This window comes from Salvelinus alpinus, chromosome 14 (genome assembly GCF_045679555.1).
Source record: "Salvelinus alpinus chromosome 14, SLU_Salpinus.1, whole genome shotgun sequence".
NCBI lineage: Eukaryota > Metazoa > Chordata > Actinopteri > Salmoniformes > Salmonidae > Salvelinus > Salvelinus alpinus.
Window position 1 is genome coordinate 46,863,399 of NC_092099.1, and position 13,721 is coordinate 46,877,119.

The following is a 13,721-nucleotide window of genomic DNA, read 5'->3' on the forward strand; positions in this document are numbered from 1 at the left end:
CATAGAATGCCCACCCACATCACACCCTGACCAAACAAAAAATAGAAACATACAAAGCAATCTACGTTTAGGGCGTGACAGTACCCCCCCCCCCCCCCCCCAAAGGTGCGGACTCTGGCCGCAAAACCTGAACCTATAGGGAAGGGTCTGGGTGGGCATTACTCCGCGGTGGCGGTTCTGGTGAGGGACGTGGACGTGGACCCCGCTCCACTTCTGGCTCGGCCCACTTTAATAATGCCTCTGGAGCGGGAACCCTCACCGCCGACCCCGGACTAGAGGACGCCACTGGACTGATGGTCGAGTCTGGAGTGAGTGGCGCCTATGGACTGACGGGCAGCTCTGGCGTGTCTGGACTGACGGGCGGCTCTGGCGCATCTGGACTGATGGGCGGCCCTGGCGCCTCTGGACTGGAGGGCGGCTCTGGCAGCTCCGGACTGACGGGCGGGTCTGGCAGCTCCGGACTGACGGGAGGCTCTGACAGCTCCGGACTGGAGAGAAAACCTGGAGGGAGGAGACGGAGAGACAGCCTGGTGCGTGGGGCTTCCACAGGGCCCACCAGACTGGGGAGACCTACAGGAGGCCTGGTGCGTGGAGGAGGCACCGGATGGACCGGGCTGTGGGGGAAGCACTGGAGCTCTGGTGCGCAGCCTTGGCACCACTCCTCCAGGCTGGATGACCACTTTAGCCCGGATCCTCCAGAGTGCAGGGACAGGTTGAACCGGGCTGTGGGGGAACACTGGAGATCTGGTGCATACCTCTCGCACCTCTCCCTTAGGTTCAATGCCCACATTCGCCCGGCACGGGCGGAGCGCAGGCATAGGGCGAACTGCACCCTCCAAGCGCCCCGGAGACACAGTACGCAGAGCCGGCGCAGGATACCCTGGGCCGAAACGGCGTACCGGAGACCAAACATGCTGAGCTGGCTCAATCCGCCCTGGCTGGATGCCCACTCTCGCATGGCACTTGCGGGGGGCTGGCCTATAGCGCTCCGGGCTATGAGCGCGTACTGGCGACACCGTGCGCTTCACCGCATAACATGGTGCCTGACCAGTACTACGCTGCTTCCGGTAAGCACGGGGAGTTGGCTCAGGTCTATCGCCTGACTCCGCCAATCTCCCCGTGTTTCCCCCCCCCATTTTTTGGGGGGGGGTTGCCTCTCCTGCCTGTTGCGCTGCCGTGCTAACTCCTCATAGTGTTGCCGCTCAGCCTTAGCTGCCTCCAATTCCTCCTGCGGACGGCGATACTCCCCAGCCTGTGCCCAGGGTCCCTTGCCTTCCAGTATCTCCTCCTATGTCAATTTCTCCAGATAGCGCTTATCCTCCTTACCACGCTGCTTGGTCCTTTTTTGGTGGGTGGTTCTGTAACGATCGTCGTCTTCGTCGGATGAGGAATAGGAAGGATCGGACCAAAACGCAGCGTGGTAAGTGTCCATGTTAATTTTAATAAACAAACTGAACACTAAATGACAAAAACAACAAAGAGAGTGAACGACATGAAACAGTCCTGCAAGGTGAAAAAACACAAAACAGAAAACAACCACCCACAACTAACAGTGGGAAAACAGGCTACCTAAGTATGGTTCTCAATCAGAGACAACGATAGACAGCTGCCTCTGATTGGAAACCATACCAGGCCAAAACATAGAAATACAAAACCTAGACATACAAACATAGAATGCCCACCCACATCACACCCTGACCAAACAAAAAATAGAAACATACAAAGCAATCTACGTTTAGGGCGTGACAGTACCCCCCCCCCCCCCCCCCCCCCCAAAGGTGCGGACTCTGGCCGCAAAACCTGAACCTATAGGGAAGGGTCTGGGTGGGCATTACTCCGCGGTGGCGGTTCTGGTGAGGGACGTGGACGTGGACCCCGCTCCACTTCTGGCTCGGCCCACTTTAATAATGCCTCTGGAGCGGGAACCCTCACCGCCGACCCCGGACTAGAGGACGCCACTGGACTGATGGTCGAGTCTGGAGTGAGTGGCGCCTATGGACTGACGGGCAGCTCTGGCGTGTCTGGACTGACGGGCGGCTCTGGCGCATCTGGACTGATGGGCGGCCCTGGCGCCTCTGGACTGGAGGGCGGCTCTGGCAGCTCCGGACTGACGGGCGGGTCTGGCAGCTCCGGACTGACGGGAGGCTCTGACAGCTCCGGACTGGAGAGAAAACCTGGAGGGAGGAGACGGAGAGACAGCCTGGTGCGTGGGGCTTCCACAGGGCCCACCAGACTGGGGAGACCTACAGGAGGCCTGGTGCGTGGAGGAGGCACCGGATGGACCGGGCTGTGGGGGAAGCACTGGAGCTCTGGTGCGCAGCCTTGGCACCACTCCTCCAGGCTGGATGACCACTTTAGCCCGGATCCTCCAGAGTGCAGGGACAGGTTGAACCGGGCTGTGGGGGAACACTGGAGATCTGGTGCATACCTCTCGCACCTCTCCCTTAGGTTCAATGCCCACATTCGCCCGGCACGGGCGGAGCGCAGGCATAGGGCGAACTGCACCCTCCAAGCGCCCCGGAGACACAGTACGCAGAGCCGGCGCAGGATACCCTGGGCCGAAACGGCGTACCGGAGACCAAACATGCTGAGCTGGCTCAATCCGCCCTGGCTGGATGCCCACTCTCGCATGGCACTTGCGGGGGGCTGGCCTATAGCGCTCCGGGCTATGAGCGCGTACTGGCGACACCGTGCGCTTCACCGCATAACATGGTGCCTGACCAGTACTACGCTGCTTCCGGTAAGCACGGGGAGTTGGCTCAGGTCTATCGCCTGACTCCGCCAATCTCCCCGTGTTTCCCCCCCCCATTTTTTGGGGGGGGGTTGCCTCTCCTGCCTGTTGCGCTGCCGTGCTAACTCCTCATAGTGTTGCCGCTCAGCCTTAGCTGCCTCCAATTCCTCCTGCGGACGGCGATACTCCCCAGCCTGTGCCCAGGGTCCCTTGCCTTCCAGTATCTCCTCCTATGTCAATTTCTCCAGATAGCGCTTATCCTCCTTACCACGCTGCTTGGTCCTTTTTTGGTGGGTGGTTCTGTAACGATCGTCGTCTTCGTCGGATGAGGAATAGGAAGGATCGGACCAAAACGCAGCGTGGTAAGTGTCCATGTTAATTTTAATAAACAAACTGAACACTAAATGACAAAAACAACAAAGAGAGTGAACGACATGAAACAGTCCTGCAAGGTGAAAAAACACAAAACAGAAAACAACCACCCACAACTAACAGTGGGAAAACAGGCTACCTAAGTATGGTTCTCAATCAGAGACAACGATAGACAGCTGCCTCTGATTGGGAACCATACCAGGCCAAAACATAGAAATACAAAACCTCGACATACAAACATAGAATGCCCACCCACATCACACCCTGACCAAACAGAAAATAGAAACATACAAAGCAATCTACGGTCAGGGCGTGACAGCATGTTGAACGAGTCGATTACTCAAATCAATGGGCCAACTAAATTGACTTTTTGGGATATAAAGAAGGATTTTATCTAACAAAATGAAACTACATGTTATAGCTGGAACCCTTTGGATGACAAATCAGCTGAAGATTTTGAAAAGTAAGTGAATATTTAATCGCTATTTGTGATTTTATGAAACCTGTGCCGGTGGAAAAATATGATGCGAGGGAGTGCCGTCCTCAAACGATCGCATGGCATGCTTTCGCTGTAAACCCGACTGTACATTGGATAGTGCAGTTAAATTAACAAGAATTAAGCTTTCAACCGATATAAGACACTTGTATGTACCTAGATGTTTAATTTCCATACATTTTAAGAATATTTATTTGAATTGCGCCCTTCAGTTTCAGCGGATGTTGCCCCCCTAGCAGGACGCCTAGCCCAGGGGCTAGGGCTGATTTCAAGGTTTTACTGCTAACCTACAAAGCATTACATGGGCTACCCATCTTTCCGATTTGGTCCTGCCGTACATACCTACACGTACGTTACGGTTACAAGACGCAGGCCTCCTTATTGTCCCAAGAATTTCTATGCAAACAGCTGGAGGCAGGGATTTCTTCTATAGTGCAACATTTTTATATAATGGTCTGCCTATCCATGTGAGAGACGCAGACTCGGTCTCGACCTTTAAGTCTTTATTGAAGACTGATCTTTTCAGTAGGTCCTATGATTGAGTGTAGTCTGGCCCAGGGGTGTGAAGGTGAACGTAAAGACACTGGAGCGACGAACAGACCTTGCTGTCTCTGCCTGGTTCCCCTCTCCCCACTGGGACTCTCTGCCTCTAACCCTATTACGTGGCCTGAGTCACTGGTTTTATGGTGCTCTTCCATGCCGTCCCTAAGAGGGGTGCGTCACTTGAGTCACTGACTTGATCTTCCTGTCCGGGTTGGCGCCCCCCTCGAGTTTGTGCCGTGGGGGAGATCTAGCTCCGGGCTATGAGCGCGTACTGGCGACACCGTGCGCTTCACCGCATAACATGGTTCCTGACCAGTACTACGCTGCTTCCGGTAAGCACGGGGAGTTGGCTCAGGTCTATCGCCTGACTCCGCCAATCTCCCCGTGTTTCCCCCCCCCATTTTTTGGGGGGGGGTTGCCTCTCCTGCCTGTTGCGCTGCCGTGCTAACTCCTCATAGTGTTGCCGCTCAGCCTTAGCTGCCTCCAATTCCTCCTGCGGACGGCGATACTCCCCAGCCTGTGCCCAGGGTCCCTTGCCTTCCAGTATCTCCTCCTATGTCAATTTCTCCAGATAGCGCTTATCCTCCTTACCACGCTGCTTGGTCCTTTTTTGGTGGGTGGTTCTGTAACGATCGTCGTCTTCGTCGGATGAGGAATAGGAAGGATCGGACCAAAACGCAGCGTGGTAAGTGTCCATGTTAATTTTAATAAACAAACTGAACACTAAATGACAAAAACAACAAAGAGAGTGAACGACATGAAACAGTCCTGCAAGGTGAAAAAACACAAAACAGAAAACAACCACCCACAACTAACAGTGGGAAAACAGGCTACCTAAGTATGGTTCTCAATCAGAGACAACGATAGACAGCTGCCTCTGATTGGAAACCATACCAGGCCAAAACATAGAAATACAAAACCTAGACATACAAACATAGAATGCCCACCCACATCACACCCTGACCAAACAAAAAATAGAAACATACAAAGCAATCTACGTTTAGGGCGTGACAGTACCCCCCCCCCCCCCCCCCCCCAAAGGTGCGGACTCTGGCCGCAAAACCTGAACCTATAGGGAAGGGTCTGGGTGGGCATTACTCCGCGGTGGCGGTTCTGGTGAGGGACGTGGACGTGGACCCCGCTCCACTTCTGGCTCGGCCCACTTTAATAATGCCTCTGGAGCGGGAACCCTCACCGCCGACCCCGGACTAGAGGACGCCACTGGACTGATGGTCGAGTCTGGAGTGAGTGGCGCCTATGGACTGACGGGCAGCTCTGGCGTGTCTGGACTGACGGGCGGCTCTGGCGCATCTGGACTGATGGGCGGCCCTGGCGCCTCTGGACTGGAGGGCGGCTCTGGCAGCTCCGGACTGACGGGCGGGTCTGGCAGCTCCGGACTGACGGGAGGCTCTGACAGCTCCGGACTGGAGAGAAAACCTGGAGGGAGGAGACGGAGAGACAGCCTGGTGCGTGGGGCTTCCACAGGGCCCACCAGACTGGGGAGACCTACAGGAGGCCTGGTGCGTGGAGGAGGCACCGGATGGACCGGGCTGTGGGGGAAGCACTGGAGCTCTGGTGCGCAGCCTTGGCACCACTCCTCCAGGCTGGATGACCACTTTAGCCCGGATCCTCCAGAGTGCAGGGACAGGTTGAACCGGGCTGTGGGGGAACACTGGAGATCTGGTGCATACCTCTCGCACCTCTCCCTTAGGTTCAATGCCCACATTCGCCCGGCACGGGCGGAGCGCAGGCATAGGGCGAACTGCACCCTCCAAGCGCCCCGGAGACACAGTACGCAGAGCCGGCGCAGGATACCCTGGGCCGAAACGGCGTACCGGAGACCAAACATGCTGAGCTGGCTCAATCCGCCCTGGCTGGATGCCCACTCTCGCATGGCACTTGCGGGGGGCTGGCCTATAGCGCTCCGGGCTATGAGCGCGTACTGGCGACACCGTGCGCTTCACCGCATAACATGGTGCCTGACCAGTACTACGCTGCTTCCGGTAAGCACGGGGAGTTGGCTCAGGTCTATCGCCTGACTCCGCCAATCTCCCCGTGTTTCCCCCCCCCATTTTTTTGGGGGGGGTTGCCTCTCCTGCCTGTTGCGCTGCCGTGCTAACTCCTCATAGTGTTGCCGCTCAGCCTTAGCTGCCTCCAATTCCTCCTGCGGACGGCGATACTCCCCAGCCTGTGCCCAGGGTCCCTTGCCTTCCAGTATCTCCTCCTATGTCAATTTCTCCAGATAGCGCTTATCCTCCTTACCACGCTGCTTGGTCCTTTTTTGGTGGGTGGTTCTGTAACGATCGTCGTCTTCGTCGGATGAGGAATAGGAAGGATCGGACCAAAACGCAGCGTGGTAAGTGTCCATGTTAATTTTAATAAACAAACTGAACACTAAATGACAAAAACAACAAAGAGAGTGAACGACATGAAACAGTCCTGCAAGGTGAAAAAACACAAAACAGAAAACAACCACCCACAACTAACAGTGGGAAAACAGGCTACCTAAGTATGGTTCTCAATCAGAGACAACGATAGACAGCTGCCTCTGATTGGGAACCATACCAGGCCAAAACATAGAAATACAAAACCTCGACATACAAACATAGAATGCCCACCCACATCACACCCTGACCAAACAGAAAATAGAAACATACAAAGCAATCTACGGTCAGGGCGTGACAGCATGTTGAACGAGTCGATTACTCAAATCAATGGGCCAACTAAATTGACTTTTTGGGATATAAAGAAGGATTTTATCTAACAAAATGAAACTACATGTTATAGCTGGAACCCTTTGGATGACAAATCAGCTGAAGATTTTGAAAAGTAAGTGAATATTTAATCGCTATTTGTGATTTTATGAAACCTGTGCCGGTGGAAAAATATGATGCGAGGGAGTGCCGTCCTCAAACGATCGCATGGCATGCTTTCGCTGTAAACCCGACTGTACATTGGATAGTGCAGTTAAATTAACAAGAATTAAGCTTTCAACCGATATAAGACACTTGTATGTACCTAGATGTTTAATTTCCATACATTTTAAGAATATTTATTTGAATTGCGCCCTTCAGTTTCAGCGGATGTTGCCCCCCTAGCAGGACGCCTAGCCCAGGGGCTAGGGCTGATTTCAAGGTTTTACTGCTAACCTACAAAGCATTACATGGGCTACCCATCTTTCCGATTTGGTCCTGCCGTACATACCTACACGTACGTTACGGTTACAAGACGCAGGCCTCCTTATTGTCCCAAGAATTTCTATGCAAACAGCTGGAGGCAGGGATTTCTTCTATAGTGCAACATTTTTATATAATGGTCTGCCTATCCATGTGAGAGACGCAGACTCGGTCTCGACCTTTAAGTCTTTATTGAAGACTGATCTTTTCAGTAGGTCCTATGATTGAGTGTAGTCTGGCCCAGGGGTGTGAAGGTGAACGTAAAGACACTGGAGCGACGAACAGACCTTGCTGTCTCTGCCTGGTTCCCCTCTCCCCACTGGGACTCTCTGCCTCTAACCCTATTACGTGGCCTGAGTCACTGGTTTTATGGTGCTCTTCCATGCCGTCCCTAAGAGGGGTGCGTCACTTGAGTCACTGACTTGATCTTCCTGTCCGGGTTGGCGCCCCCCTCGAGTTTGTGCCGTGGGGGAGATCTTCGTCGGCTATATTCGGCCTTGTCTCAGAGTAGTTGCACCCTCTACAACCACTGTGATTATTATTATTTGACCTTGCTGGTCATCTATGAATGTTTGAACATCTTGGCCATGTACTGTTATAATCTCCACTCGGCACAGCCAGAAGAGGACTGGCCACTCCTCAGAGCCTGGTTCCTCTCTAGGTTTTTTCCTAGGTTCCTGCCTTTGTAGGGAGTTTTTTCTAGCCACCGTGCTTCTACATCTGCATTGCTTGCTGTTTGGGATTTTAGGCTGGGTTTCTGTATAGCACTTTGTGACATTGGCTGATGTCAAAAGGGCTTTATAAATACATTTGATTAATTGTACATAACATTTCTCTCAACCTGCCAACAAGGCCTGAAAACTAGCCTAATATAACATATATTTTTTTAACCTTTATTTAACTAGGCAAGTCAGTTAAGAACAAATTATTATTTTAAAATTACAGCCTACCCCGACCGAACCTTCCCCTAACCAGGAGGACACTGGGACAATTGTGAGCCACACAAATTACCTCTCAAAACTCGCTCACAAGGCCTGAAAACATATATTTTTTATAGTAATTGCAACATTTATCCAATAAACCCTTTTTCCATAAAGTTATTGAGAGAATTAGGAAGGAATATCGATGTACACTAAGAAGCAAAATGTCTGAAGAGAAAATATAATTTGCATTATCACTTAAATGTATAATTCTCCACATTTAATGTCAGTTTCATTGTGGACTTTTTCCCATAACACAAGCAGGCAAGGGAGTTTCATAACTTCCTTTTCAAATGTCAACTTGTGCAGCGCTCGAGACCCAAGAACTGAGCATGTGTAAAACCCTTAGATTGATAAGGTTTTCCCATTAGAAAAGTCGATATTAGAAGAAAGTTAGCGAAATTATCTAAAGCCTCTAGAGCGCCTAAAGTCATTTTCTAGTGCTCTGTCGCTCTTTTATCAGTTCTAGCGTGTTAAAATGTTTTATGGAAAAAGGATTAGAAATCGGTGTCTCCATAATGACAATCTAAATAGCCTACCTACATCTGGTAAAAAGTTGACAGTACATGCGTGCATGATGCTCTGTCACCATGACTCAGCTTCAGTGCTCTCAACACACACACCCCTCCGGCCCTCCCCCTCCCCACCCCCACCACTCACTCATTTACTTACTCAGTAATATCCTTCACACTGCTTGATAGTTAAAACCTACAGGTCAGAGAGAAATATATATTTTTAAATATATACAAATATGTATAAAGACAAATGCCATGGCGGCCACAACATTTCTTTAAATTGACAATTCTCTAAATGATCTAGAACATATCGATGGTTAAAGTAAAAACACACAAAAACACAGAGGATGTTAAATGAAACATTTTATTCTGAAACAGTCACACTGTAGTGTGCTGAAGGAAGTCATATGTTTATGGTCTGCAAAATGACTTTACTAATGATTAGTAAATGGTTTATAATTACATTTATTAAACATCTTATGACCGCATGAATCATTACTACAAACTATAAAAGTGGTTTATAAATTAGTGAATAACTAGCTTACTAAAACAAATCTGGGAGTAATGATGAATGACTTATTAATAAACTATTTACTAATCCATTATAAATTATTTTTTAGAAAGGTGTTATTATAAAGTGTTACGAATCTCTATTTTCACACAGAGAAAACAGCTTCTGAGAGCTGCTCTGGTGTGACCCCTGACCTGGCAGCAGTGATGTAGTGAGAGTAGTGGTAGAGTTCATACCCAGTATGTTGAGGTTGAAGTGGCTGCTTCAGTCTCCTGCGCTGCTGTGTTGAATCATTAATGCATATAGTAGTTATTTATAAATGTCAGAATACCTAGCCGACTAACATTTAACACATGTGGGAGTAATGATTAAAAGATGGTGAGCAAACTGTAAATGCCTTACAAATGGTTTACTACTGAACACCGTTATAAAGTGTTACCCATAATTGCATATCCATATTCTTAAATTTTACCATCAACTACTTACACAACACACCATTGAGTTAGACTTGGACGTTATCTGATATCATGCAGTATTGTTCATTTCGACTTTACTACACTTGTTGAAGGCGTTGTGTCCCAACTGAGCCACTAGAGGGCAATGTTAAAAAACATAAAGACTGAGGAATGATAAATGAATGATGAGTAAACTATTTACTAATCCATTATAAATTCTTCATTACAAGGTGTTATTATAAAGTGTTACCTATCTCCATATTCATTCACACTAAACCGATTCTGAGAGAGCTGCTCTGCAAAATATGTATGTGCCTTTGAAAGGGGTATGGTACTAGGTGCCAGGGGAATTGGTTTTGAGTGTTTCAAGAATGGTAACGGTTTTATGTTTTTTACACTCAACAATTTCCTGTGTGTATCAAGAATGGTCCATTACCCACAGAACATCCAGCCAATTTGACACAACTGTGGAAAGCATTAGAGTCAATATGGGCCTGCATCCCTGTGGAACACTTTTGACAACTTGTAGAGTCCATGCCCTGACGAATTCAAGCTGTTCTGTGGTCAAAAGGAAGTGCAATTAAATATTAGAAAGTTGTAATGAAAGAGTATTGTAACATGAAAGAAGCAATTACAACAATTGTTTAACAAAACTGTAGCAAACCTGTTTGTCAAAATGGGGAATAAAAACATAGGAACTATGAATGCATTAAATTCAGAGTTAAAATAATTTTAGCTGTCACTTTGAACCATGGATAAAAGAAAGCATAAATGATTGGATTAATTAAGGAATTAACAAGTGGCAGAAAACTGATGATGAATAATGATACATTTTCACTTAATAAAGAAAGAAAGAAAATAAATAGAGATGGAGTCCAACAAATGAGATAGTTGAAAACAACAATAGACAGAGTTTTTGCTGCTTTTCTCTCAGACTTATTTGCCTGTACAGTTTTAACACCAGACACACTGGCAGCCTCTTTTGAAAATACCTTTCTGGCCTGTGATCTGGCCACCACAAAGATTTTCAAATAAAGTGTTATAATAATAGAGCACGGGACAACCGTTTTAAGTACAAGGTCAATTGTAGTAACCCAATTTAACCCTTCAACAATTAAACATTCTTTCAAACACCTACTCTGTACCTGTACATTTACAAAGTTTTTTACAATAGTAGCATCGTATATGATACAACAACACCAGGTAATGGATATACAACACATCATTCTTGATGTTGTTATTTTAGAGTGGTACAATAAGGGATCACACACAGCAACATAGCGGTCAATAGATATCAAGACCAAATTGCCCAGAGATAAAGTAGTACACAAACAAGAGATGTAGAATTGAAACACACAGAAATATTCCCCAAAACCCCAGCATGATTCCATTATTGCTATAGTTGTTACTGGTATCACAATCAGTCCCACCAGGAGATCTGACACAGACAGAGAGAGGATGAGCAGGTTGGTTGGAGTGTGGAGCTGCTTGAAGTGAGAGATGGAGATGATCACCAGTACGTTCAAAAATACTGTAACTGCTGAAATCACTGAGAAGAAGATGTACATTGTTATGTAGATAGATGTCGATAGCAAAACCTTTCTGCAAGAAGAGTTTCTGTCTTGAAAACAGTATTGAACATCTTCGTGTTTCTCCATTTGTAATAAAAGGTCAAAATGCTGAGGTCCTTCTCCTGCTTGGTCCTGTGTGTGACCCGTTCAGTTCCGCCTTCTGACAAACTCTGAGCTCTGCCTCATTATTTATCCCTGAATTTCCGACAGCCACTCCCCTCCTCGGAGTCTCTCTGCACACACACAAACACACACATGCGCATGTGAGCTCACAAATGAACAAACGGTTAAATAAACAAACAATTTACAAAAACATGATGTAATGTATGACAGGATTGCATGTTGCTGTGCCCACCTAGCCTGTCCTTCAGTCTTACTGACTGTTAGATATGAAAATAAAGGTAGTTTAGTATGGGTGATATTTTGGTCACTCAAAGGCTATTTTACTTAGGAATTGGGATAACTGTGTAAGACTAACAGTGGTTATGGTCTGTCAGTGCTCAGTTCGGACCACAATCCACAGCCTCAGGAGACATGACAGTACGCCAAATGTCAGCTGGCCAGTGTTTAGTCCTTTAGGTGCCTTTTAGCAAACTCCAAGCGGGCTTTTACACTGCCTTTCACTGAAGAGGCTATTTCATCTGTCCACTCCATCACAAAGGCCTGTTTGAGATTTGGGATAGGAGTCTTGGTTGTTTCAAATGTTTTCCATTTAAGAAGGATGGAAGGCACTGTGTTCTTGGGGACTTTCAATGGTGCAGAAAGGTTTTGGTAACCTTCCCCAGATCTGTACCTCAACACAATCCTGTCTCTGAGCTCAATGGACAATTACTTCAACCTCATGGTTTGGTTTTTGCTCTGACATGCACTGATAACTGTGGGACCACCACATTTGGAACCACCAAGACGGGCCTTGGTCAGAGAGGTGACTAAGTACCCGATGGTCACTCTGACAGAGATCCAGAGTTTCTCTGTGGAGATTGGAGAACCTTCCAGAAGGACAACCATCTCTAAAGCACTCCACCAATCAATACATTATGGTAGAGTGGCCAGACAGAAGCCACTCAATAAAATACACATGACAGCCCGCTTAGAATTTGCCAAAAGACTAGCAGACCATAAGAAACAAGATTATCTGGTCTGATGAAACTAAGATTGAACACTTTAACTTGAATGTCAAGAGTCAGGCACCGCTCATCAACTGGCCAATACCATCCCTATGGTGAAGTATGGTGGTGGCAGTGTCATACTGTGGGGATGTTTCTTAGCGGAAGGGACTGGGAGACTTGTCTGGATTGAGGGAAAGATGAACAGAGAAAAGTACAGACAGGTTCTTGATGAAAACCTGCTCCAGAGTGCTCAGGACCTTACACTGGGGCAAAAGTTCACCTTCCAACAGGACAATGACCCTAAACACACAGCTAAGACAACACAGGAGTCGCTTCGGGACAAGTTTCTGAATGTCCTTGAGTGGACCAACCAGAGTCCGGACTTGAACCCGATCGAACCTGACAGAGCTTGAGAGGATCTACAGAGAACAATGGGAGAAACTCCCCAAATATAGGTCTGCCAAGCTTGGAGCGTAATGCCGAAGAAGTCTCAAAGCTGTAATCGCTGCCAAAGCTGCTTCAACAAAGTACTGAGTAAAGGGTCTGAATACCTACATATGTAAATGTGATATTTCAGTTTTTTATTGATAATACATTTGCAAACATTTCCAAATAACTGTTTTTGTATTGTCATTATTGGGTACTGTGTGTAGATTAAAACAATTTAATAAATTGTAGAATAAGTTCTGCCCCTGAACAGGCAGTTAACCCACTGCCGTCATTGAAAATAAGAATTTGTTCTTAATTGACTTGCCTAGTTAAATAAAGGTAAAATAAAAAAGATGTGAATTTAAAACTATGCGAATCATGGTTATTTTATTTATAATCAGAAAATTTGGGTAGTTCAAATAAGACTAAATATTTTTTTTTAAAGTCGGCTAGAAGGAGGACAGTCAGACAGAGTCTGGGACAGACAGACAGGCCCTTCCAGGACCATTATGTACAGTAGGTGTAGGGAGTATGGAAGTGCATCTAGGACTGTGTTGTTTGAGAATTTATAGCGCATCTTTTGATAACCTTTGGTTGGAGTCTGAGCAGTCCAGGATTATGAGGAAAAACATTTAGATCCATAAAATGTATTCCACAGGACAAAACTAGATCCACCATGGAATCACATACAAAACGTATGTCCTCTCTCAATGACTTACAGATTGCTGTCATCTTGCCTATCTCCTGTTTATACTCATCGACCTGACCCTTGGAGAACTGCAAACTGTTCTTCAGGTCCTGGACCTCTCTGGTCAGGTCGTCCATTATTTTAT

At 47.5% G+C, this 13,721-nt stretch overlaps 1 protein-coding gene across 1 annotated transcript; it reads right to left on the reverse strand.

Annotated features, from left to right (window-relative positions):
- Positions 1 to 10,477: 10,477 nt before the first annotated feature.
- Positions 10,478 to 11,500, reverse strand: LOC139538264 (trace amine-associated receptor 6-like). Its single transcript, XM_071340112.1, has one exon. The coding sequence runs from the start codon at positions 11,435 to 11,437 to the stop codon at positions 10,478 to 10,480; it is 960 nt and encodes a 319-aa protein (XP_071196213.1). The 5' UTR covers positions 11,438 to 11,500.
- Between the last annotated feature and the right edge of the window lie 2,221 nt (positions 11,501 to 13,721).